The sequence below is a fragment of the Dasypus novemcinctus genome, chromosome 8 (genome assembly GCF_030445035.2).
Source record: "Dasypus novemcinctus isolate mDasNov1 chromosome 8, mDasNov1.1.hap2, whole genome shotgun sequence".
Lineage (NCBI taxonomy): Eukaryota > Metazoa > Chordata > Mammalia > Cingulata > Dasypodidae > Dasypus > Dasypus novemcinctus.
This window is the reverse complement of record NC_080680.1, coordinates 123,792,084-123,819,581: the sequence shown is the minus strand read 5'-3', so window position 1 is coordinate 123,819,581 and position 27,498 is coordinate 123,792,084. Positions and strand designations below refer to the sequence as shown.

Genomic DNA, 27,498 nt, shown 5'->3' with positions numbered 1-27,498 from the left:
TCTGACCCAGGATCATTTATTGAAAAGATTATTCTTTCCCCATGGCACTTTCATGCCATTCTTGCCATAAATCACGAGACCAGATCTATGGATATATTTCTAAAGTGTCTATTCTGTTGTTCTTCTTCAGTCCTTTTATTTCAGTTTACATTTTAGAATCAGCTTGTCACTTTCCAAAAAAAAAAATCTTCAGGGATTCTGAGTAAGATTACAATGGACTCTCTAGACCAGTTAGGAGAACTGACATTTTACAATAATGAGTGTGGTCAGTGACTAATGGCCCCCAGAGGTGCCCATGTCGTACTCCCTGGACCCTGTGACTGTTGGGTTAAGTGGCAAAGGGAATGGAGTTCGCTCATAGCTGGCCTTCAGATAGTGAGCTCATGTTAGATTATTCAGGTGACCTATGGTCTCACAAGAATCCTCAAAAGCTGAAGAGGGAGGCAGCTGAGCAGAGCCAGGGAGAGGCACGACTGCGGAATAACGGCCAGAGAGGTGGAGAGCTGCCCGCCTAGGAGGTGAAGGAGGGGCCACGAGCCAGGGAATGGTGGGTGCCTCTGAAGCCAGCAAAGCACAAGAACTGGATTCGCCATTAGGGTCTCCAGGAAGGAACCCAGCCCTGCTGACACCTTGATTTTAGCCCAGAGAAACCCATGCGGACTTCCAGTCTAGGGCACTATAAGAGAATAAATTTGCATTGTTTGAACCACCAGGTTTGTGCTAATTTGTTACAACAGCAATAGGAGACTAGTACAGTGAGTGTTTTAATCCAGGAGCATGGATCTCTGTCCATTTTTTAAGCCTTCTTTAATTTCTCTCAGTTTTAGAGTTTTCAGTTGAGAGGTTCTGCACATACTTTGTTAGATTTATCCCTAGTTTTCTTTTTAAATCTTCCTGAAAATAATATATTATTAAGATTTTATTTTCTATTTGTTTATTGCATATATAAGTATAATTGATTTTTGCATACTGCCATTATATCCAGCAATTGTCCTAAATTCATATAATCATTCTAATTTCCCTATAGATTATTTTGGATTTTCTGTAAATAAGCATGTCATCTATGAATAATAATCATATTCTTTTTCTCTTTCCATGCCTTATAGCTTTCATTTCTTCTTGCCTTAAGGCACTGTCTAGGACATCTAGAGCAATGTGAAACAGAAGCACTCCTGAGTAAATACCTACCAGAAATGCAGACATAAGTGCATCAAAAGGGCAACATTATTCTCAGTATCGCCAAACTGCAACAATCTAAGTGGCCATCAGTAGTATAAATGAGGTGAGCTACTCATACAATGGAATGCTACCTTGCAATGAAAATGAACAAACTCCTGCTACGTGCAGTGATACAGATAAATCTAACAAATATGTGTTGAGTGAAAGAAGCAAGACACAGAAGAGTGCACTGGGAATGATCCACGTATACAGAGTTCATAAACAGGAAAAACTATTGTGCTCAAAGTGGGGAGAGTGGGCACTCTGGGGGACAGTGAGTAAGAGGGTGTTTGGGGGGCCTTCTGTAGGAGGTTACAGAGTATGTTCACTTTTTAAAAACTGTTGAGCTACACACTTTTGCGTTGTACACTTTTCATTCTGTATTTTGTATTTCAGTTAAAGTTACTTTAAAAAGTGTATGTGGGGAAGTGGATGTGGCTCAAGTGATTGGGCTCCTGCCTACCACATGGGAGGTCCCAGTTTCTGGTGTCTCCCAGAGAAGATGAGGAAGACAGTAAGCTGGTGCGATGGGCAGGCACATTGAGCTGATGCAGTAAGATGACGCAACAAGGAGACACAAAGAGGAAAGACAATGAGAGAGACAACAAAGCAGGGAGGTGAGGTGCCTCAAGCAATTAAGCACCTCTTTCCCACATGGGAGGTCCTAGGTTTGGTTTCCATTGCCTCCTAAAGAGAAGACAAGCAGACATAGAGAGACACACCGAATGGAGATAGTGAGCAGACAGCAAGCTCCAACAATGGGGTGGGGGATGAATAAATAAATTTTTAAAAAAAGAAAAAAGTGTTTGTACCCAGTAACTCCATTTTGAGAAATTACTCCCAAAAAAATCATCAGAAAATGAGCTAAGATGTATTCATTTACTCATTCATTAATTCAGCAAATATGTACAAGAAAAAATGTTTCTTGCAGCCCTTTTTTATAGGTAGGAAAATGTAAACTGGCTTAAGCATCCACTGTTACCAGACTGATTAACGATGACACATCTGTTCAATGGAATACTTGTGAATCCTTCAAGAATAACAATAATATTTAAATGTACTGAATTAGGAAGTTGTTCAAGCTATACTTTAAAAATTACAGAATAATGTCTGTAACATGAAATGTTTTAGAAATTCTGTATACATATCTTCTTTAAAATATCTGAAAGAATATATGCCAAAATATTAGCAACACTTCTCTCTGGAAGGGGTAATTTCTTCCTTTTTGTGTATCTCAAGTTTGTAATTTTCTTACAAGTAGCATGCACTGCCTGTATAATTTTTTAAAGGACCAAACAAAGGTCATTAAATGAAAGCAGAGATTACAAAACAGTATGTCGGGTAGGACACCATGTTTGTGTAAAAACATATATATATATATATATATATGTGCCAAAGAAAGCTAGAAGGATAAAGAATAATAGCAGTTATCAATGGAGAGAGGACTTGTGAGTGATTTTCTTTTTGCTTTTCTTTGTTCTCTACAATGAACATGTATTACTTGTGTAATAAAAAAACTAATAATAAAAGCTTACGAAAGTCGATCTCAACAGTAAAAATGAACCTCCATTTACACACACACCCCACCACCACGCCCCCTCACCCCACCCCAAGCTCTCACATTTTAAGAAGAGTGATCTCTCTGGCGAGAGGCTGGTTTTCCACAAGGCCTTGGAGCTGGAGGGGCCAGCGAGGTGACAGTTCACATCTGCAAAGAGTTGTGAGATGAGTACCTGGCACTCATGCAAGCAGCACCACATTATTAAACAGACTAGAAACATTTAAAAACTGGAGATATGCATAGTCTCTCCCCAAGAATCACATGCAAATCTAGGTACATGTGATTCTACTTAATGGCAGCAATGGGAAAAAACAGGAGAACGCTCTAACGATGTGGCCCAGTCATGCCCAGGTACAGACCAAATCACAAACATCATCCAATATCTATTTTTTGAATTCATAACCATATCAAACTGCTACACTCCACCCTCTGAATTCCAAAAAGGCATTAAAATATTCGAAAAACCCTTAAATCAGTAACAATGCAAGTACTAAATCATATCACAATCCATTTAAAGAAATAGTTTGTCTTGGGGCAAAGTCCTGTCGGCTATAGACCTCTGAAACTTACAAAACAATTTACTTCTAAATCATCATAAAAAGTTTCTTTAGCATCCATATTGCTATCAACAGTCTCTTCAAAGCACTGTAGGTCTTTTCTTCCAAGCATCTCACAATTTCTCCAAAAAATACCCCTTACCCATTTATAAAACTGGTCCAGCATTTTGGTAATTACAGAAGCACTTCCCCACTCCTGGGTACCAAATTCGGTATTAGTCAGCCGAAGGCGGACTGATGCAAAATACCAGGAATTGGTTGGTTTTTATAAAGGGTATTTATTTGGGGTAGGAGCTTACAGGTACCAGGCCATAAAGCCTAAGTTACTTCCCTCACCAAAGTCTATTTTCCCATGTTGGAGCAAGATGGCTGCCGACGTCTGCGAGGGTCCAGGCTTCCTGGGTTCCTCTGGGCTCAGATCTTCTGTTTTCTCCTCAAGGTCAACTGTAGACTATGAGGCTCTCTAGGCTTTGCCTTGCTCCACAAGGTCAGCTGTAGACTATCAGGTGAATGGCTCTGTCTCTCTCCCTGGGGTTTCTGTCTAAGGAGCCGTCTCTATCCCTCTGTGTTCTTCTCCTGGCTCAGGTCCTCTCTTCCTGGGGCTGGCTTCTCTTTCCTCTGTGAGCTTACTTCCTGGGGCTCCAGCTTAAGGCTTCAGGATCAAACTCCAACATCAAAAACTCAACATCAGAAACCCTCAACTCTGTCCTTTGCCATGCCATGCCCTAATGACATGGCCCAATCAAAGCCCCAGTCATAACTCAATCGAGCCCGGGTACAGACCAGATTACAAACATAATCCAGTGTCTCTTTTTAGAATTCATAACCATATCAAACTGCTACAATATGTATTATAAAATTTCACATTTTAGCCATTTAAAATGTACAATTCAGTGGTGTTTTAGTCTGCTTGGCTGCTGAAGCAGATACCATAAAATGGGTTGACTTTAACAATGGGAATTTATTAGTTTACAAGTGTACAGTTTTGAGGTTGAGAAAATGTCCAAATTAAGGCATCATCAGGGTGATGGTTTCTCCCTGAAGACAGCTGCCAGCAATCCTGGGTGCCTCTGTCACATGGCAAGGCACAGGGAGGCATCTGCTGCTCTCTCTCTTCTCTTCTGGGTTTCCTTACTTTCTGTTCCTTTGTTCTGTGGGTCTCCCCTGCCGCGCCCCACTCTCTGTATTCAACTCATTTATAAAGAACTCCAGTAAAGGGACCTGCCCTAAGCCATGTCTGATCTGACGTAACTTCACTGAAAGGTCTTACTGTAGGGTCACACCCACAGGAGTGGGCTGGCTTTCAGAACATGATTTTCTGGCATTCACACAGCTTCAAAGCACCACAAATAGAATTAATCACATTCACAATGTTGTGCTACCACTACCACCATCCATTATCAAGACTTTCCCATCACCCCAAACAGAAACTCAGTACCCATTAAGTAATACCTCTCCATTGCCCCTTCATCCCCAGCCCTGCAACCTCTGATCTGCTTTGTCTCTATGAATTTGCCTATTTCAGATACTTCATATTAAATAGAATCATATAGTATGTGGCCTTTTTTGTCTGGCTTATACCGCTCAGCATATTGTCTTCAAGGTTCATCCATGGTGTAGCATGTACCAGAGCTTCATTCCTTTCTGAGACTGAAGACTATTCTATTCTATGTATACACCACATCTTATGTACCCATTCATCTCTAGATGGTCACTAGGGTTGCTTCCCCCTTTTGGCTATTTTGAATAATACTGTGCTGAACTTGGTGTACACATATCTGTTCAAGTCCCTGCTTTCAGTTCTTTTGGGCATACACCTAGGAGTGGAATTGCTGAGTCATCTGGTAAATCTAGGTTTAACTTTCTAAGGAAACTCCAAACTGCTTTCCACAACAGCGGAACCATTTTACATCCCCCAACAACAATGCATCAGGATTCCAAAATTCTCCATATCCTCACCAGCATTTGTTATTTTCCATTAAAAAATATATTAGCCATTCCAGTGGGTGTGAAGCGGTACCTCACCGTAGCTTTGATTTGCACTACCCTAACAACCAATGATGTTGAGCATCTTTTCATGTGCTTCTTGGCCGCTTGTCAGAAAGATCATTTTCAGATCTCATCCATGGACTTCAAGGGAAACCGAGGCTGAGGTCCTGTTCGCAACGCCTCATTATAGCCCAAGGCAGAGTGCTCAGGATCATAGAGAGAAGGTGTAAAGGCTCTGGGGCCTGGAGGGAGAGGGGGTTCTGTAAGGAGGAATCACATCAGCTGTCCCTTAAAAGGTGGGGAAGATTTGGACACAGAACAAGAATGGGAAGCTATTCCACTAAGAGCGTATACAGTGGGAGCAGAGGCACGGGAGGCATATAAAGAATAGGGAGCCACAGAAGGTTTCTGAGGGAGGGAATGGCATGAACAAAATTTAGAGAGCTCCCTCTGGTGTGGAATGGATAGGGCAGAGTGAGAATGGAGGCAGGGGGTCTCTTAGGACGCTCAGGCCTGAATTGGGGCAGCAGGGATGTTAAACTGGGGCTGGGTTGGAGAGGACTGTAAGAAGATGATGGAGTAGGAAGCTCCAGGAATCAGTCTGTCCATCAAAACAAATGCTGAACCCACAGGAACTGTCCGAATCAACTATATTGGGGGAAGTGGATTTGGCTCAATGGATAGAGCGTCTGCTTACCACATGGGGGGTCCAGGGTTCAAACCCAGGGCCTTCTGACCCGTGTGGAGCTGGCCCATGCGCAGTGCTGATGCGCGCAAGTATGCCTGCCACGCAAGGGTGTCCCCTGCACAGGGGAGCCCCACATGCAAGGAATGCACCCTGTAAGGAGAGCCATCCAGCGTGGAAAAAAGTGCAGCCTGCCCAGGAATGGCACTGCACACACGGAGAGCTGACATAGCAAGATGATGCAAAAAAGAGACACAGATTCCCAATGCCGCTGACAAGAATACAAGCGGACATAGAAGAACACACAGTGAATGGACACAGAGAGCAGACAACTGGGGGAGGGGGAAGGGGAGAGAAATAAATAAAAATAAATCTTAAAAAAAAATGATATTGGAACTCTGGTGTCTAGTGGGATAATGTGCAGCATCCAGGGAAGAGCTGGAGGAAGAGGCTGATAAACTGCAGAAAATATCAGTGAATCTCACCCTCTGTGTAGTGGCTCCCAACCCCAGCACCCAGCCTGATAGCAGGCAGCAGTGGGGACGGGCAGCCCAGACTCCTGGCACAGCCAAGGTGGGCTACGAGGACCCAGTCCTCCAAAACACCTGTGTGTGGGGGGGGGGCGTCTGGATCATGATCACTGCTTTGATCCTTCAGATTGCTGGGGGGTCGTCCCTGCGGGCAGCCACTGTTCCATCCCCTCAAGGAAAAGCAGCAGAGGAGTCTTAAAGAGGCAGCACCTCCCACCCCTCCCCTTTTTCTCCTTCCATTCTCCATGTGGAACCAAAAATAGTTTGGAAAAGTCACAGGTTGTTGGCTTCAGCCCTTAACAACAACAATGAAACCTAGCAGTCCCAGAGGCATGGGAGATCTAGATTTCCAGAGTTATAACAAGGTAATACTCAGAATGTCCAGTGCTCAACAAAAAAATCACAAAACACACCAAGAAACAGGAGCGTGTGGACCATTCACAGGAAAAAAAGAATTTTCCAGAAACTATGAGGAAGCACAGACACTGGAACAATTAGTCAAAGACTTTAAGTCAACTGTCTTAAATATGATCAATAAGCTAAAGGAAGCTATATACAAAAACGAAAGGAAATTAGGGAAATCTTGTCTGAACAAAATAGAGAAAAAATTTTTAAAAAAAGAACAAAACAAAATTTGGGGCTTCAAAATACAGTAATTGAAAAGACAGATTCAATGGCGACTTTAAAAAGGCAGAAGGAAGGATCAGTGAACTTGAAGACAAGTGAAATTATCCATTGTAAGGAGCAGAAAGGAAAAAAATAATGAAGAAAAATGAGCAGAGACTGAAGGACCTGTGGGACACCATCAAGTATACCAATATATGCATCACTAGGTCCCAGAAGGACAAGAAAGAAAGGGACAGAAAATCTCTTTGAAGAAAGAATGGCTGAAAACTCCTCAAATCTTATGAAAGACACGAATATATATCTCTAGGAAGCGAAACAAACTCCAAGCTGGAGAGACTCCAAGAGATCTACACCAAGACACATTATAGAAAAACCGTCAAAATCCAAAGACAAAAATGACACTAGACCACAAAGCCTTAAGAAGAGTTAAAGAACTTTGGTAAAGGTAGTTACAAAGGTAAATATATAATCTTGCATTACTGAGCTTTTGGTTTGTAGCCTGTTTTTTTCCCCTCAATATGGCTTAACAGGCAAACATGTAAAAATATTAAAATTTATGTTAATGGGCATATAAAGATATAATATAAGACAATAGTAATATAAAGGGGGAAGTTTAGAGATGATAGGAGTTGAGAGTTTGTATACAACTAAAACTAGGTTGGTACTAGCTAAATTAGGTTGTTGTTAGTTTAAAATGTTAATGGTAATTACAAAGATAACAACAGGAAAATAACAAAGGAATATAGAGAAAAGGAAAGAAAGAAGGGAATTAAAAGGGTACACTACAAAAAAGCAATTAATACCAATAAATGAACAGTAATGGAATAACTGAAGAACAGAAAACTTCCAAGACATACAGACAAATAGCTAAATGGCAGAAGTTAATCCTTCCTCAGTTACTTTAAATGCCAATGGATTAAATTCATATATTATAAGGAAGAGAAGGGAAGATTGGATCAAAAAGCATGATTCATCTATATGCTATCTATAAGATTCTCATTTTAGGTACAAAGATACAAAGAGGTTGAAAGTAAAAGGTTGGAAAAAGGTATTCCATACAAACAGGTATGTATCAGGTCCCAAGTTCAATCTCTAGTATATCCTAAAAACAAACAAACAGTAAAAAAAAACTAACTGTCATTGGGGAGTGGATGTAGCTCAGTGGTAGAGCATCTGCTTCCCATGTATGAAGTCCTGGGTTCAATCCCCAGTACTTTAAAAAAAAAAAAAGGGTTACAAGAGACATAGAAGGATATCAAATATTGATAAAAGGTTCAATTCAGCAAGAAGATAAAATGATTTCAAATATATATATGCACCTCACAACAGAGTCATATGACACAGCCCCAAAACACACAAAGTAAAACTTGACAGAATTGAAGGAAGAAATAGTTTTACAATAAGAGCTGGAGACTTCAATATATCACTTGCAATAATTGATAGACCATCTAAGCAAAAGTTCAATAAGGAAATAGAGGACTTGAAGAACACTATTAACAAATTAGACCTAATGGACATATACAGGACATTCCACCCAACATCAGTAGAATACATTCTTCTCAAGGGCACATGGAACACTTTTCAGGACAGACCACATGTTAGGCCACAAATCAAATCTTAACAGATTTAAAAATATTGGAATCACACAAAGTATCTTCTTGAACCGCAATGGAATAAAGTTAGAAATCAATAAAAGAAGGAAAACAGGAAAATTTATAAATATGTGGAAATTAAACAACACGTATTTGTCCAACTTAAGTCTTTACAATTAGTAAATAAATAATGGGTTAAAGAAAAAACTCACTAGGGAAATTAGGAAATATCCTGAAACAAATGAAAACAAAAATACAAACTACCGAAACTTATGAGATGCAACAAAGGCAGTGCTCAGAGAGAAATTTATAACTCTAAATACCTGTATTAAAAAGAAGAAAGATCACAAATCAATAACCTAACTTCACATATAATGAACTAGAACAAGAACAGCCAAGTAAGCCCAAAGTTAGTAGAAGGAAGGGAATAGTAAAGATTAGAAAATAAATAAATAAAATAGAGAATAGAATAATAATAGAGGGAATCAACAAAACCAAAAGTTGGTTTTCTGAAAAGATGAATAAAATTGATAAACCTTTAGCTAGAATGACAGAAAAAATGAACGAAGACACAAATAGCTAAAATCAAAAATGAAAGTGGAGGGAAGCAGATATGGCTCAACTGATAGAGCGTCTGCCTACCATATAGGAGGTCCAGGGTTCAAACCCAGGGCCTCCCGGCCCACATGCAGTGCTGCTGCAAGCAAAGAGTGCCCTGCCATGCAGGGGTGTCCCCTGCGGAGGGAAGCCCCACGTGCAAGGAGTGTGCCCCGCAAGGAGAGCCGCCCCATGTGAAAAAAGTGCAGTCTACCCAGGAGTGGCGCCGCACACATGGAGAGCTGACACAGCAAGATGATGCAACAAAAAGAGACACAGATTCCTGGTGCTGCTGAGAAAGTAAGCGGACACAGAAGAATACACAGTGAATGGATACAAGAGAGCAGACAATGGGGGAGGAGGAGGAAGGGGAAGATAAATAAATTAAATAAATCTTAATAAAAAAAGAATGTGGAGACATTACCACTGACTTTACAGAAATAAAAAGGTCTTATAAGAGAGTACTACAGACAATTACATGCCATCAAATTAGAAAACCTACATGAAATGGAAAAATTCCTAGAAACATACAAGTTACCTAATGTGATACAAGAAGAAATAGGAAATCTCAACAGACATACAACAGGTAAAGAGATTGAGTCAATAATCAAAAACCTCCTAATAAAGAAATGTCCAGAAATGGATGGTTTCACTGCTGAATTCTACCAAACATTTAAAGAAGGTTTAACACCAATCCTTTTCAAACTCTTCCAAAAAATAGGAAGAGGAGGGATTACTTTCTAACTTTTTTTACGAGGCCAGCATCACTGTCATATCAAAGACAGAAAAAGATATAAGAAAAGAAAATTACAGACCAGTATCTCTTATGAACATAGATGCAAAAATCCTCCACAAAAGCAAACCAAATCCAATAGCACACTAAAAAGAATTATACACCATGATCAAGTGGGATTTATTCCAGGAATGCAAGGATGGTTCAACATAAGAAATTTAATCAATGTAGTACTCATTAGGATGGCTATCCTTAAAAAATCTGAAAATAAACCAGTGTTGGAATGGGTGCAGAGAAACAGGAACTTTTGCACATTGTTGGTGGGGATGTAAACAGTGCAGCTGCTATGTAAAACAGTTTGGAAGTTCTCAGAAAGTTAAACCTGGAATTATTAAATGACCTGGCAATTCCACTCCTAGCTATATACCAAAAAGAAACAAAAGCAGGGACTCAGATATCTGTACACCAATGCTCATCACAGCATTATGCATAGTAGCCAAAAAGTGGCTGCAACCCAAGTGCCCACTGACAGGTGAATGGATACACAAAATGCGGTGTATCCATACAATGAAATATTATCCAGGCACAAAGAGAAGCAAAGTGCTCGTACCTGCTAACAGGGGTGAGCCTTGAAGGCTCACGTTGGGTGAAATAAACCAGGACAAACGTTGTATGATTTCTCTTATATGAAATACTTTGGAAAAGCAAATTCATAGAGACAAAAAACAGAACAGTAATTACCGGGGTGAGGGAAGGGGTAAACGAGCATGAGTTTTGGTTTGGCATGATGAAAATGGTCCAGAAATAGACAGTGGTGAAAGTTACACAGTATTGTCAATGTACTTAATGTCAAAGAATTGTTCCCTTAAAATAGTTAAAATGATTTTTACGTACATTTTACCACAATTAAAAAAAAAGGAGGGGTTGGGTTGAAGAAATACTACAGTGATGGAACCCACAGGACGGCAGCAGAGGCTGAAGAGCTGAGTAGAATCAAGCAGCAGCAGCATGGGAAGCAGATGAGGCTCAAGCGATTGGGCTGCCGTCTACCATATGGGAGGTCCAGGGTTTGATACCTGGGGCCTCCTGGTGAAGGTAAGCTGGCCTGCGTGGTGAGCTGGCTGGAGTGGAGAGCTGGCCCATGTGATGTGCTGGCCCATGTATAAGCCGGCCTGAGCAGAGAACTGGCTCAGCAAGATGATGCAACAAAAAGAGACACAGAGGAGAGACAATGAGAGACGCAGCAGACCAGGGGAGCTGAGGTGGTGCAAGAATTTGAGCTCCTCTCTCCCCCTCTGGAAGGTCCTAGGATGGGTTTCAGGTGCTGCCTAAAAGAGAAGACAAGCAGACCCAGAAGAACACTCAGCGAATGGACACAGAGAGCAGACAGCAAGCCCAAACGATGGGGGTGGGAATAAATAAATCTTAAAAAAAAAAAGAGAACGAAGCAGCAGCATGAATGGAGAAACAAATCCTGGACCACCCATACAATGAATATTATGCAGCCATAAAAAGAACAAAGTTCTGATACATGCTATGATGGGGATTGTATCAGTCAGCCAAAGGGGTGCTGATGCAAAATACCAGAAATTGGTTGGTTTTTATAATCGGTATTTACTTGGGGTAGGAGCTTACGGATACCAGGCCATGAAGAGTAAGTTACTTCCCTCACCAAAGTCTACACTCATGTGTTGGAGCAAGATGGCTGCCGACGTCTGCCAGGGTTCAGGCTTCCTGGGTTCCTCTGGGCTCAGCTCCTGTTCCCTCCACAAGGTCAGCTGTAGGCTATGAGGCCCTCTAGGCTTTGCCTCTCTCCGCAAGGTCAGCTGTAGACTGTCAGGCGAACAGCTCTGTCTCTCCCCGGGGCTCCAGCTTATGACTTCAGCACCAAACTCCAACACCAAAATGCCAACAGTGAGAACCCTCCACTCTGCCCTTTGCCTTTTATCTGCGAGTCTCCACCCACCAAGGGGCGGGGAGTCCGTGCCCTAGTGATAACTCAGTCATGCCCAGGCACAGATCACATTACAAACATAATCCACTGTTTCTTTTTGGAATTCATCACTTATATCAAACTGCTACAGGGATGAGCCTTAAAAACATGCCAAGTGAAAGAAGCCAGACACAAAAGGTCACGTATTGTATTCCTCCTTTTAACATGAAAGACCCAGAATTGGTTAATCTATAGAGACAGAAAGCAGATTGGTGGGTGTCGCCAGGGCTGGCGGGGAGGGGGTAGGCAGAGAAACGGCGCAGTGGGTATGGGGCTTTACTTTGGGGTGTGGAAATGTTTTGGAACCGGTGAGAGGTGGTGAATACACTACATGCCACTGAACTGTCTGCATTAAAATGGTTAATTCTGTATTATGTGAATTTACCTTGGTAATTTTTTTTTTTTTTTAAAATAAGCAGCAGCAGATTAGGGTGAAATGCTGCATTCAGTTTTGGGCCCATTGTCCCCGCAGTGTCTGTGGAACATCGGGGTAGCAACGAGGGGTGGGCGTTGCAGAGGCAGGGGTGCTCAAGACCCCCTCCTGCCCGGGGCCCTCCTGGGAGTCAGGACCCTCACAACAACCTGAAGGCCACGAGTGAGGGGAGGGGCTCAGGCTGGAGAGGAAGCGGGCCCAGGGCGCCAGCACAGACGGTGCACCAGCGCTCCCTGCAGCCGACTGCTAAGAGCCCCCACCCCACACTGGACTATTTACTCTTCTTTTTTTAAGTCGAGATCTATCAATTGCTAAGATTCTGATGTGATTTTTCTTCTTAAATACTTACAGCTCAGGGAGAATTTTGCAGTTGGACCATGAATCCAATATTCCGGTGGAAGGCACTGGAAAGGGGAAGGCCGTCCACAGACTGCTTTTACCAGGCAAGTTCAGTCCTGCACCCATCACCGAGGCCCCAGCCAACTTTAGCATCCTCTCCTCTCAGTTTGAAATGCCTTTCCTGGTTCTGACTCTCAAAAGCTCACGGGTTCTCCAGGCTCAGAGTGAACACCACCTCCCCCAGGAAGTCTTCCCTGATTTCCGTCAGCCTGGCCTCCCCTTCCTCTGAGGTCCCGTGACACCTTCTGCGTCATGGCGTGGCACTTGCTGTGCGACGTGTCTCCCGTCTCCCTGCAAGGCTGGGAGTGCTCTGCAGCAGGGGCCTGGCCTCGGCTCGCTCGGCTCCCAGTGGGTGCCTGCTCCCACCCCTTTGCTTCCTTCGGGCCCTGCCCTGCCGTGCCCTGCCGGCCCCCCAACCCACCCCCTGACCAGACTGGCCTAATTAGCTTTATTTTTTTACAGATTTCTTTATTCTTCCCTCTTCCCCTCCTCCCATCCCGCTGTCCTCACTGTCTGTGTGTCCTCTCCTCCAGCTCTCTCTCCTCTAGGATTCACAGGGATTCGATCCTGGAGACCTCTAATGTGGAGAGAGGCTCCCCGTCAACTGTGCCACCCCAGCTGCTGGTCTCCGCTGTGCCTCACATCAACCCGCCCCCCCATGCATCACCATCTGGCTGCATGAAGCACTCATGCGGCACTGGCCCACCACATGGGCACTGGCGTGGGCACTGGTTAGCCACGTGGGCACTGACGCGGGCACTGGCTCACCATATGGGCACTGACACAGGCACTGGCTCGCTGCGCGGGCATTGAGGCGGGCACTGGCTCACCATGCGGGCGCCGATGCAGGCACTGGCTCACCGTGCGGGCATGCCTTCCCTTCTCCCTCACCAGGAGGCCCCAGGGATCGACCCTGGGTCCCCCCACGTGGCGGGCGGAAGCTCCATCACTTGCGCCACATCCGCCTCCCCCTGATTAGCCTTACAGGGACGTTCACCTCGAACAGAACCTCGTGAAATTAGAAATCAAGCCTCGCACTGTCGGGCGCTGCCGCGTCCAGCACTCCCTCGCCAACGTGTCCGCGCCCCCGTCCCTCCGTGAAGAGTCACGAGGCCTCACTCCCCCAGGGGCGGGCTCCTGGCCCTCCCCCCGCTGAGCGCACTGAGGTCACAGAGCACTAACCATCAGGTGACCCCTCCTGTCCCCACCCCGCTCACACCCAGAGACCACCCACACCTTTCTCGCGTGGGGGGCTCATCCGAGCCAAGTGGCCCCTCCACCCGCGGAGGCCAGCGCTGGCTGAAGGACTGTCCCCCTCTCGTCGGGCAGCACTCGCTCTGGCCCCCGCCACTCTAACCGCCTCTCAGTGCCCCCTCCTCGGATCCCCTCGGCCTGGAAAGCTGCCCTGGGCCCTGCCGTTTGGGCTGGACGTCCACGCCACCTCCCTGCGCCACCCCGTGGCCCAGCCTGCCGGGACGCTCAGGGGAGCCCTGGCAATGCGCCTCTCTCACCCTCTTCTCCCCAGAGCTCTAGAACAGACCAACGCCTATTTCATCTCACCCGGCATCTCGTGTCAGACTTTGGAACCAACACGTCATGCCCCTCAATGCCAAATCCTCTCTCCCATCCCGGAAAACGGCAATGCCCTCCTGCAGGTGCTCAGGCCAAAATTCTCGGAGCCGCGGGAAGCGGACTTGGCCCAGTGGCTAGGGCGTCCATCTACCACATGGGAGGTCCAAGGTTCAAACCCCGGGCCTCCTTGACCCGTGTGGAGCTGGCCCATGCGCGGTGCTGATGTGCACAAGGAGTGCCGTGCCACGCAGGGGTGTCCCCGTGTAGGGGAGCCCCACACGCAAGGAGTGTGCCCAGTAAGGAGAGCCGCCCAGCACGAAAGAAAGTGCAGCCTTCCCAGGAACGGTGCCGCACACACGGAGAGCTGACACAACAAGGAGATGTGCGGTCACCCCTCGGGCTGAAGTGTGGTTTGCTGGCCTGGCGGGGGAGCAGCCACGGCAGGCCAAGCCGCTGCCCCCATAATAGGGTGGCTGGTCGGACTCACCGCCACCCCTGAAGGAAGCTTGGCATGGGCGCAGAGTGCCCTCGGGTCTCCCCTTCTCGGCAGCCATGCGATGCCTGTAGGGCGGCACCCTTCTCCTTCTTTCTCCCTGCGCAGGCGCAGGGCGGAGAAATCCAGTCTGCCCTTTTCCCCTCCCCCGACAGCAGCAACAGCCAGGCGTGGGCGGGAAACTCAAGTCTGCCCTCCACCCCAGCAACAGCAGCCACCAATCCCTAAACCCTGCCCCTTCCCCCAGCAACAGCGACAGCCAATCCCTAACCACCACCCCTCCCCCATCCAGTACCGCCCACTGACCTTTCGCCGGCAACCAATCAGAACAGGGCGTGGCTTCGACCAATCAGCCTTCCCCAGCCCCTATAAAACTGTTGCCTCTCCCTCAGCAAAGTGGACTTGCTGTTTACCTTGTCTCCGCGGTAGTTATTCTGCCGTGCGCCCTCCAGTCCGGAGAGCCCCTGACAAGGGCCTGGCCTCCCTTGTCCCCAGTTCGTCGCCTGCTTCTCCGGGCGACCCCTTCGTCGCCGGCTTTGCCGGGCGACCCCGTCAGCCGAACCGCGCAACCCCTTGTGAGATCAATCCCTCGTCTGCTGCCGGACCGACCCCTCGTCCCAAGCGGGACCGACCCCTCGTCCAGAGCTGGACTGACCCCTCATCCGCAGCCAGACCGCACCTCTACCGACCGAGCAAGCCGCCGCAGAGATGCAACATAAAGGAAACACAGTTTAGCAGTGCCGCAGGATAGTGCAAGTGGACACAGAAGAACACACAACAAATGGACCCAGAGAGCAGACAAATGGGGGGGGGGGAAGTGGAGAGGAATAAATAAAAAACAAATCTTAAAAAAAAAATTCTCGGAGCCGCCTCCACGCCTCTTTCTCTCCCTCACCCTCTCCCTTCCTTTCTCCCCTCCCTCTCTCCCCGCCCTCCCACCTCCACTCCTGTTGACCCCTTTGTGGCTCCTCCAACAGGCCGAGCTCGCGCCTGCTCTGCCTCAGGACCTCAGGACCGTTGCGCCTGCCGCCCCTCTGCCTAGGGTGCATTTCCCCCCACGTCGCCACAGCAGCTAGCACTCCCCAGGCCTGAGCGCAGGTCTACGCACGTTACAAATGCACGCGCTCACTAAATCCTACCAGAGGGGACCGCGTTATGGTCTCCACTGGGCAGGGGAGGGAGTGGCGCGGCTGGGACAGGGCGCACCTGGCTGCAGAGGCGACGCACGGGGATCGCCCGCGCCTGCTGGACGCGGCTCAGGCCTGCTCGACTGTCCCCATCGGCCCGTCGGCCTCCGCATCCTGCACGCCTCGGCCCCTCCGCTGGCCGCTCTGCTCCTGCCCCTCTTTCTTCTCCTCCACGGCTCTTTTCATCACTCAACTTTTCTTCATTCATCTGCCTTGCCCTCCGCAAGGACTGGGAAGGACAGGGGCTCTCTTTTGCCCCCTCTGTGCCTAGACAGGGCCTGGCATGTGCCAGGGGCTCATCAGATATTCTGAGCGAATCGCAATGGCAGAGATGGATGGATGGATGGACGGATGGATGGACAGATGATGGACAGATGAACAAGCCAACAGGTGCTCCTGAGTGCCCGCTTTGTGCCAGGCTCGTGGGGGCTGGAGCTGCACGTGGCCCTCGCCCTCCAGCCATTCCGTGGGCCAGGAGGGAAGTCGTGGCTGCTCCGAGGCGCAGCGGGGCCTGGGCAGGGGGTGGCAGCGGAGCGGGCGGGCTGAGGGAGGTGGGTGGGCCTCGGGGGTGGGGTGGGGGCTAAGCTGCCCCCTCCGCAGCCGCCTCCAGCAAGAGGGCCCTGCGGGGGGCGGCGAGGACGCGCAGTGGTTGCGGGCCACTTACCCTCCTTCAGGCGGACGTCCAGCGGCGTCTGCAGCGTGCCCTGCACGGCCTCCACGAGGCCCTTGAAGAGGCTCTTGACGGGCTCGAAGGACAGTGGCACGGGGTGGCACAGCTCCCCCAGGTTCAGCTGCTGCGCCAGGCTCTGCTCGGTGGCCGAGAAGTCCTGGGGACCACGCGGGGTCACGGGGTCAGGGTGGCTCGGGCCCAGCTCCCAGCCTGCCTGGGCACCGACGCTGGGACCTCTGGGCGCGCTGGGCAGAGCCCTGGAGAGACAGCGGCAGGCCCTGGGGCCAAGAAGGGCGTGGGCCCAGATTCCCTGCTGCCACTGTCGACCCCTTCCTCCCTCCTCCCCGACCCCTTCCTCCCTCCTCCCCGCCTCCCTGCCCTCCTTCCACCTCCCTCCCACACACAGCTCCACTGTCACCTCCTCCGAGAAGTCTTCCCTGAGCCCCTGCACGGAGTCAGACATTCCTTTGGGTGTGTTTTTGTGAGCCTGCTGGGACTAGCTGTTTCTAGGCACGTCCCCCCACCCAACCCTGAGGTCCTCCCACCCAGCAGGCGACGTGGCTCAGCACAGAGGCAGGAAGGACGGGTGATGAAAATCAGGAGCTCTGGTGCCAGAGAAACACAGAAAGGGATAGCAGGGCCCTGAAACTGCGTCAAGGATGTGAGAACAGCATTCTTCCCCTGGAAACATCCCTTTCATTTAGCGAGCACTAAAGGGCTCATTGCTTAGCTACGCCCTGCGACTCTTGCCCTCTTAAAGTACGCTACCCACTGTGCCCGGGGGAACACCTTGCCTGGGTTTGGCTGGCGGAGCTGGCACTGAGACCCAGACTGTGTGGCCTGAGGCCACATAAAGACACCAGGGGAAAATACTGGGCAGGGCACCGGAGCGACTGGTTTTGTCCTGGCTCATTTATTTGTCTGATTTTTCCAGCCAGAGCCTCATGCTAATCTGTGCTAATAAAATCTAGTGCTCTTTATTTTATTAAAGTGCTCTTTATTTTATTAAAGTGCTCTTTATTTAGTTGTACCCTGCTTTGTCCCATAAGCCTTTAAAGCTCTTATAAAGATCATCTGATACTGCAAGTCTTCCTTGACAGTGAGAAAAAAGTGAAAGGAAACCCAGGATAAGAATGCAAGCTGGAAGCCGGAATGAGATGAGAGGCAAAATGTATGCCACGAACTCTTAGCCGAGCTATTTGAAGCATATTTGCCTCTAGCTTCCTGGAGACCAAAGCAAAAAAGGAAACAGGAAAAGTTATATTCGTAGGAAAGCAGTCCAAGCACACAGTTGATTGCACAGCGGTGTTGACAGCAGACAGGAGTTTCTCCAATAGTACCCTGAAGTCAAGGACACTGTGATGGTTCGGCTAATGTGTCAACTCAGCCAGGTCATTGTGCCCAGTTGTTTGGTCAAGCAAGCACTGGGCTAATTGTAATACAAAGATATTGATGGACTTTAGTCATCGGTGAGTTTACCGCATAGATGGCTGATTACATCTATGATCAACCAGGGAGACTGCTGTCAGCAGTGAGTGACATTTTATTCAATCAGTTGAATGCCTTAAAGGGGGAAGTGATTTCAGCACCCAGAGAGAATTTCCCAGCTCCTCTTTGGATCGCCAGCGTCTCCCGGGCACTCGTCAAGGACCTTCATTGGACTTGGGAGCCCCTGGTTTGCAGGCTGCCTGCAGAACCTGTACTTGTGCACTCCCCTGGTCACGTGAGAGACTCTGATAATATCTCATATTATTTGCAGGTATTTCCTAATGATTCTGTTTCCCTAGAGAACACCGACTAATTCAGATACCGTCCTCAAAAAAGTGCTTTCAATAAATGTAGCAATGGGTGTCACAGGGGCTATCTGTCAGCCCCTCCGTCAATACAAGGCAATCGCCTCCAACAAAGCCCAGTGGCCAGCAAGCACCCGTCTCCTCTCCCCTTGGACAGCAACTCAGCTCGTGAAAGGTGCTCAGGGGCTGGGTCATTGGCCTTCCTGTGAATGTGACTCATTTGGAAGTGGGGCCTTTGAAGATGTGAGTAAAGGAAGTGGATTTGGCTCAACGGATAGGGCGTCCGCCTACCACATGGGAGGTCCCGGGTTCAAACCAAGGGCCTCCTGACCCGTGTGGAGCCGGTCCATGTGCAGTGCTGCAGCATGCAAGGAGTGCCCTGCCACGCAGGGGTGTCCCCTGCGTAGCCCCATGCACAAGGAGTGCGCCCTGCAAGGAGAGCTGCCCCGCTCAAAAAAGTGCAGCCTGCCCAGAAGTGGCACGGCACACACGAACTGACGCAGCAAGACGATGCAACAAACAGAGACACAGATTCCCGGTGCCGCTGACAAGAATAGACGTGAACACAGAGAACAGACAATGGGGGGGGGGGGAGGTGGAGGGAGAAGGGGAGAGAAAGAAATAAAAATAAAAAATAACGAATCTTAAAAAAAAGACGAGGTGCAGCTAGATTGGAGCAGGCCCCAGTCCAACACAACTGGTGTCCTTATAAGAGGAAGTGTGGCCACAAAGAGGAGGAGAAGGCCACCCGATGGCTGAGGCAGAGGCCCAAGGGCTGCAGCTGCAAGCCGAGGAGAGCCTCGGCCGGCAACGCCAGGAGCCACGAGGGGCGAAGGATTGTCCCCTGAGCCTGTGCGGGGAGTGGGACCCTTGATTTTGGACTTCCGGCCTCCCCCACCGGGGCACAACACACTTCTGCTCTTTTTAGCCACCCAGTTTGGGGTCCTTTGTGAGGGTAGGAAGCAGGACACCTTGTAACGACGTGCATTTTCTGACGACTCGCCTGGAGGTGAGAAAGCCTACATGATGAGCAGCAGTTCTGTACATGAGAACTCAGGGGGCCAATTCTGGGGTCAGGGCCACAGTGGCTGAGACATCGTGAGGCTGGGGGCGCGCGGTACCTGCAGCAGCCTCCGGGGATCCGGTTCCTGGCTGATACCCCGAATCCTGTCGGACAGCTCGGTTATGACGTCGATTTGCTCCTCGCAAGACTCAATTTGCTCCCCGTATTCCTGGAGCGTGAGCTGCGTGTTTTTATCAATGAATTTCTTGGCCAGCGCCTCCTCTTCATCAAGGAGTAACCTGAGTTCCGTAAATTTCCCAGTCAGCCAGGTTTTACTTGACTCTGCGTGTGCCTAGAAAGAGAAAAGGAGTGGCAGATACGATTGTCAACCTAGAAGATCCAGAAGAATCAACAAGAAAGAAGGAAAAAACGATAACATGGAAAGATTGAGGTCAGCAAGGTGGTCGGCCAGACCCAAGACTGATTTTATAAAAATCAAAGCTTTCCTAAGTACCAGTGATAACCCATTGGAAAACATAACGAGAAATAAAGATCCTTTCCAAAGTAGAAAGAAGAATTGCAAAATGTCTAAAAACACACCTACCAAAAACTGCAAAGACGTAGATAAAGAAAAGCATAAAATTGTCCTGAAAGACATAACAATTTTTTTTTGAATGCTTGGATGAACCAACTGTATCCCTTGCCTGGGCAGGGTCATTACTATAAAGATGCTATTTATCTTCAAATTAGTCAATAAATTCAATGCAATCCCAATCAGAATCTTAACATGCAGATTTTAAAATTATTAAATTATTATGGGGAGAATAAGAACAAGAAAAGCCAAAAAATCCTTGTAATAGAAGATCAAGGCAGGAAGAAATGCTATATTAGATGTCAAAATATACTGTAAAGGGAAGCAGACGTGGCTCAACTGACAGAGCAGTCGTCTACCATTTGGAGGGTCCAGGGTTCGATCCCCAGGGCCTCCTGACCCGTGTGGTGAGCTGGCCCACGTGCAGTGCGGCCACGCGCAAGGAGTGCCGTGCCACACAGGGGTGCCATGCAGGGGTGCCCCAGCGTAGGGGTATCCCATGCACAAGGAGTGCGCCCCGCGAGGAGAGCCGCCCCATGTGTAAAAAGCGCAGCCCACCCAGGAGTGGCGCTGCACACATGGAGAGCTGATGCAGCAAGATGATGCAACAAAAAAGACGCAGTTTCCCAGTGCTGCCAGGGTAATGCAAGTGGACACAAGAACATACAGCGAATGGACACTGAGAGCAGACAATTGGGGGGGGAGGGGAGAGAAATAAATAGAAAATAAATCTTTAAAAAACAAACAAACATACTGTAAAGCTACAGGATTTCAATCTGTATAGTTCAGGTATAAAAAGATCCAGAGCCCAGAACCAGAGCTCCACTGTGGGGTCACCTGCCTGCATCCGCTGCGCCGGCCCTAGCAATTCTGCTCGCCTGGGCAATCCTGGGAGATATCACCGCAGTCTTTTCTGATATACCACAGGTCTCAGACGCCTGTCACGGTGGTGGCAGCACCTCGTCAGGGAAGGTGGACACCAAACGGTGGCCACACCCAGTCGGGGGACGGGCCATGATCCCAAGGAGGGCAAGGCTTGGCTCCAGTCCCCTCTGCCCAGGCAGGGCCGGCTCGCCACCAGGAGGCCCAGGGGTGGCGTCCAGGCCCAGGTCGGCCCGCGGGCTCCTCCTTGCACCTGAGAGTGCTGCCAGGAGGAGGGTGAGCTCCGGCCGCGGGGACAGACCCCCGCGCCGCCTGCAGCCCCCGCAGGACGGCTGCGGGAGACGCGCAGCTGTGGGTTTCTGAAGACCACCCCTACCTCTTAGAGACAATGTCCAGACGAGCTATGGCTGGGTTCTGCTTCAAAATGCCGCGTGGGCTCCTTGCTGGGACCACCACGTTGTGAAGGTAATTAACATCGCCGACTTTGTCCACTTGAAAGTGGTTAAAATGGGAGTTTTTCGGTTGTATATATATTTCCACAATAAAAATGTTAAAGAAATAAAGAACCCGTATGTGCTTGAGGTTTCCCTCAAGAAAAACATAAACAAAACAACAAAAGAGAAATTCCCCGAATATTAAAGCACTACAAGTAAAGAAAATGCTCCAAATAATAATTCTATCAGAATGATGTATGAAACAAGTATTTTATAAATCTGGGTGGGGAAGGCTTCCCTCAGCAGAGTCAAAACTCAGAAAGGAAAAGAGGAGACAGTGACAGGTTTAACGATGTTAAAGAATTAAAAAAAAGTAAGGTTTCTCAAAGAGGGGAAGCACTGAATGGAAGCTACATGGCAGGTAACTACCGGCTACCAGCCCTAACACATAGGAAGAAGGAAACAGTTCAACAGAAGGCAGGCCACAGACATGCAAGTGCCACTGAACATAGGAAGAGGCGCTCGGCCTCTTGAGCCATCAAGGAAGTGACAAGTGTCATCAGAAAAAAAACCTTTTGACTTGCAGATCAGAAAATTTTACCTGATCGGTACTACCAGTCTGTAGGCATGTATTTTAGTCTGCTAGGCTCTCAAAGCAGATACCAGGAAATGCACTGGCTTTACCCGTGGGGATTTATTAGCTTACCAGCTGACAGTCTTGAAGCCATGAAAATGTCCAAATCAAGACATGGTCAAGATGGGACCTTCCCCCTGAAGGCTCACTGCCAGCGAGCCTGAACTCCTCTGTCACAGGGCGAGGCGCGTGCCAGCAGCTGCTGGTCTCTCCTTTCTTTTCGGGGTTTTGCTGCTTTCAGTGTTTTGCTTCTGTGACACGCTCTCTCTCTCCCTCCCTCCCCATATTCATTCCACCTGTAAAGGACTCTGGGAAGAGGATTAAGACCCACCTGGGCCACACCTTAACTGACATATCCTAATCAAAAGGTCCTCCTTAAAATAGGTTGACCCCACAGGAATGGATTAGCGCTAAGAAGATGACTGCCTGGGGTCCGTACAGTTCCAACCCCACAGGGCACGTGGGTGGGAGCCCTATGGGGGACATGAGGACATCTTTCAAATTTTATTTTTTTTATTATTATTTTTTAAAATTGATTTTGTAAAAATGTTGCATTAAAAAAAAAAAAAAAAAATATATATATATATATATATATATATATATATATATATATATATGAGGTCCCATTCAGCCCCACCACACCCACCCCATCACTCCCCCCCCACAGCAACACTCACTCCCCTCATCATGACACATCCATTGCACCCGGCAAGTACATCTCTGGGCATCTCTGCACCTCATGGTCAATGGTCCACATCATGGCCCATACTCTCCCACATTTCATCCAGTGGGCCCTGGGAGGATTTACAATGTCTGGTGATTGCCCCTGAAGCACCATCCAGGGCAACTCCAAGTCCCAAAGGTGCCTCCACATCTCATCTCTTCCTGCCACTCCCCATATCCATCAGCCACCATGTCCACTTTTCCCACTCCAATGCCACCTTTTCTCTGTGGGCCTTGGATTGGTTGTGTCCATTGCACATCTATGTCAGGAGGAGGCTCAGATTCCACATGGATACTGGATGCAATCCTCCTGCTTTCAGTTGTAGGCACTCTAGGCTCCATGGTGTGGTGGTTGTCCTTCTTCAACTCCATCTTAGCTCAGTGAGGTGAGTCCAATAAATCAGATTGTAGGTGCTGGAGTCTGTTGACGCTCAGGGCCTGGCTATCATATTGTCAGTCCAGAGATTCAAATCCCCTAAATATATCTTAAACCCCAACACCAACTACAATTCCAGTAAAGTAGGATGAAAGTCTTATGAAAAGAGATCCCATCTGAGTCCAGTTCCATCACGCAGAAACACCAGCTCCAAAGAAGGGCCATCTGACATGGCAGTGAACCCCATCTGCCATGACCATAGAACCCGTGGGTCTCTTTAGCCCTCAAAGGAACCAATACCTGGGGATTGTATCTACTTTATCTGTCTCTTAGACTCTGCTCAGTTGTGCATAAGGGCAATCCTTCTGACAGCCTCCAGACTCTTTTTTAGAGACTCGTAGCCATATAAACTCATTTCTGCTTTCCATTTCCCCCTTAAAATGCATATCCTCTGATGCTGCAATTCCTCTTACAGGACTTGATCCTAGAAAACGCTTTTGTGTGCATGAAGAGTTGCATACACGAAGCCCATGACGGCACTCTTGGTAACAGAGAAGGGGTGGATACTATTTGCAATATAGGGAGTGTCTACATGTTTATTATTAGGCCACATGCATGCAGTGAAATAATATCCAGTGATTCAGAAGAATGCAGTGGATCTCTAGGTTCTGGAGTGGAAAGCTCCCCATGATACCGTGGGAAAAAGAGCAAATTGCAGGATAATATGTATGAAATGATCTCATTTACGTAAATTGTAATAAAACAAGAATGACATGTGGATATATGACTTATATGTTTGCAAGTGCATTAAAAATGTCTGTTAGTGATGATCATGTTTGCAAAGAGGTGAGGGATTGTGGGGAGGGGAAAGGGGAACTCTTACTTTGCCCTTTCTGTAGTTCTTTGCTACACTCTATTATTGTTTATATTTTTTAAAAAAATGAGCATGTGTTCCTGTATTATTTACACAATTAAAAAATAAAACAGAAAATCAACTGGAAAAAGCATAGGCCTCAGCCCAAACACCTGTACAGTCCACACAGCAGAGTTATACCTGGGACATGAGCTGGGCAGGGTTCCCTGTAACATGAAGTTCTCTTCACAGTGGCACCAGAAGGTGTGGCTTGGCAGGGGATTAAGTTCTCTAAGTCAGCATTTCTTCTACAATGTTCTAGGCAGTGGTTAAGTTCTAAGGCTAACTCATACTATATGCCTTGTGGATTCAAAGGACATTGGGCTAGCCTGGGATTAGTCCACATTTATCATCTGTATTTTTTTTTAATAATCATCTTTTTTAAAAAGAAGATTTATTTTATTTATTTCTCCCCCCCCTACCCCCTGTTGTTTGTGCTTGCTGTCTGCTCTCTGTGTCTGTTCATTGTGTGCTCATCTTCTTCTTAGGAGACACCAGGAACTGAACCCAGGATCTCCCATGTGGGAGGGAGAAGTCCAGTTGCTTGAGCTACCTCTGCTCCCTGCTTGTTGTGTCTCTCACCGTGTTTCCTTGTTGTGTTTTTTCATTGCATCTGCTTGTTGGGTCAGATTGCCGGACCAGCCTCTTGCATCAGCTGTCTGGCTTGCCCATCTTCTTTAGGAGGCACCAGAAACTGAACCTGGGACCTCTCATGTGATAGGCGGGTGCCCAACTGCTTGAGCCACATCCGCTTCCCTATAATCTGGTGTTTATTATCAATGAGTCTGGACACAAATATATCTTCTTTGAATGACCAACTGAAGGAAAGAAAAGGTGTTCCAAATCCTTGATATATAAGCACACTTTGGAGGCAAAATATAAATGGAGGCCCTTTCTACAGAAATCAATCTTAAAAAAATACATGTGCATGTTAATCTCTATATACGCACACATAATTTTCATTTATAAAAGCATCAGAAGCTCCCTGCAGAAGACGTGGAAGCAGGCGGCAGGAGTGCTGGGTTTTCCTGCACCTGGATGTGCCTCATTCCCTTGAGGAGTGGTGGGAGAAGCAAACAGCCTGTCAGCAAAAAGGTCCAAGAGAAGTGTTGGGAGAAGTTTCCTAGAGACGATTTACGACCAGGCCCTTGAGTGCCCTCTGGAAAGGAGTGGCTGGGTTGGGTTTGGCTTGGTCAGCTGCTTCCCAATAAGAGACTTTGGACCATGGATGAATTTTATCGATTTTAATTTGTTTACAGAGAGCTGTTTTATGGATTAATTTTCAGCTGGGCAGGTGGCATTAGGATCCTTACATATGTTTTGCACTTGAAGGAATAAATCACAGTGCCAAAAGAACTTCACTGCAGTGCTATTTCACATTAGTGAAAAACTGCAAATGGTCTAAATGTTCAACTCTAGGAAAATGGGTTAGTGAAAATCACGGTAGAGTCATAAATGGGATACGCGGCTGCCAGTACAGGCATTGACGAAGAGCTGCTCATGACACGGGGAAGCAGGTGGAATTAAACCAACACAAACAGGAAAATGCCATGTGTAAAATGACATACAGCCTTGACAAATACGGGAGAAGGCGCTGACATGGAAAAGCCTACTTCAAACACCCAGAAATACGGATAAAAATGATCAGATTTTAAAATTAACACAACCAAACTCTAAACAACCAATTAAACAAAAAAGGAAATTCTCAGGGGCCAAAACAAGAGCCCTGGGCCGGAGCTGCAGCCAACTGACCCCCAGGGTTAAGGGTGGAAAGAGAATTGTGAGCAAAACAAACCAACGGAACAACAGGCTTACGCTGAGCAGATTTGGGGTCCAAACTCGTGGAACCTCAGAAGGACAGGGTCTCAAAACTGCAAAGTTAGTATAAACACAGACCTGCCCCACTGACACCCCAGAGTCCCCTGCAGAGGCACCTGCCATGGTGCCTGGAGAGGGTCTCGCTCATCACCCAAGGCACATGGAACCTCCATGGAAAATTCCTAAAGAGCAGCCTGTACTACAAATGATGACACACACAAAGAAATGAATCAAGCTGCCTTATCCCCAGGCTGGGGAAGGGATAGCAGAATTGTCTGTACAGTACATCTCCAAATCTACAAAAGGATACATGTCCACAGAAAAAAAGATCCCCCAATGTGAACAGTGGTTGGCCCAAAGCAGCAGGATTATGGCTGAATTTTTTAAAAACTCTGCTTCTTGGGGAGTGGATGTAGCTCAGTGGTTGAGCACCTGCTTCCCATGTATGAGGTTCTGGGTTCAATCCCTGGTACCTCTTAAAAAAAAAATCTGCTTCTTGACCAGGAATGAAACAGAAATGGCCACAGGGCATAGAATGGAAACAGAGTGAGGGATGTGGGCCAAGTGGGGGGCCAGGAGCCCGAGGAGCACATGGCCTCTCACGGGAGGGTCCACTGTTCTGCTCTGATGGCTGCCACTTGACAAAGCAGGCGCAGGGGGGCCACATCTTCCTACTTCACACCAAAAAAGGAAAAAACGAACCACAAGCCTAAAAGCAGATACCATAAAATGGGTTGACATTTGACGAGTCATCATAGTTTTGAGGCTGAGAAAAAGGTGCAAGTCCAGGCATCATCAGGCAACGCTCTCTTCCCCAAGCCCAGCGGCTGACGGTCCGCGCTTCCTCTGCCACGGGACACTCACTCCCTGCTCTTCCAGGTTTCACTGCTTTCAGCTTCCGGCGTCTGTGGCTGTCTCTCTCTTTGCATATATTCATCCCGTTGATGCAGGGCTCTAGCAAGAGGATTAAGACCCACCCTGACACCTTAACGGGTAGCCTCATCAGAATGTCCTGCTGACCACGGGTCTGTGCCCATGGAACGGGTCACCTTTAAGAACATGATTTTCTGGGTACATACAGTTCAAACCACCACAACTTGTGTCCAAAATATACCAAAAATGTATATATCAACAATAAGAAACAAACAACTCAATTAAAAATGGGCAAAGGATCTGAACAGAGACCCTCAACAAAATATATATACAGATGGCAAATAAGGATAGAGAAAAGATGCTGACCATCAAATGTCCCTTGGGAATTGCAAATTAAAGTAACAATGAGATGCCGGTATCCGCCTGTTAGAATGCCTAAAATCAGGGGAAACAGAGAGATTGAGAGGTGAAGAATTTTCTTGTTTGTTTATTGTTTATATTATTATTATTGAAATAATGAAAATGTTCTAATAATGACTCAAGTGATGAATGCAACCACTATGTGATTATAACAAATACCAATGATTGCACACTTTGGATGAACTGTATGCTTTATTAATA

At 47.3% G+C, this 27,498-nt stretch overlaps 1 protein-coding gene across 1 annotated transcript in view; it reads right to left on the bottom strand.

The window, feature by feature from the left end:
• TRIM14 (tripartite motif containing 14) overlaps window positions 1–27,498 on the bottom strand; it is a 50,390-nt gene that overhangs the window by 6,721 nt on the left and 16,171 nt on the right. The window contains exons 3-5 of the mRNA XM_004470368.5: window positions 19,751–19,984; window positions 16,831–16,993; window positions 2,840–2,926 (exon numbers count right to left, since the gene is read on the bottom strand). Coding sequence (XP_004470425.2) covers window positions 2,840–2,926; window positions 16,831–16,993; window positions 19,751–19,984 — 484 coding nt within the window. The remainder of the gene's footprint in view (window positions 1–2,839; window positions 2,927–16,830; window positions 16,994–19,750; window positions 19,985–27,498) is intronic.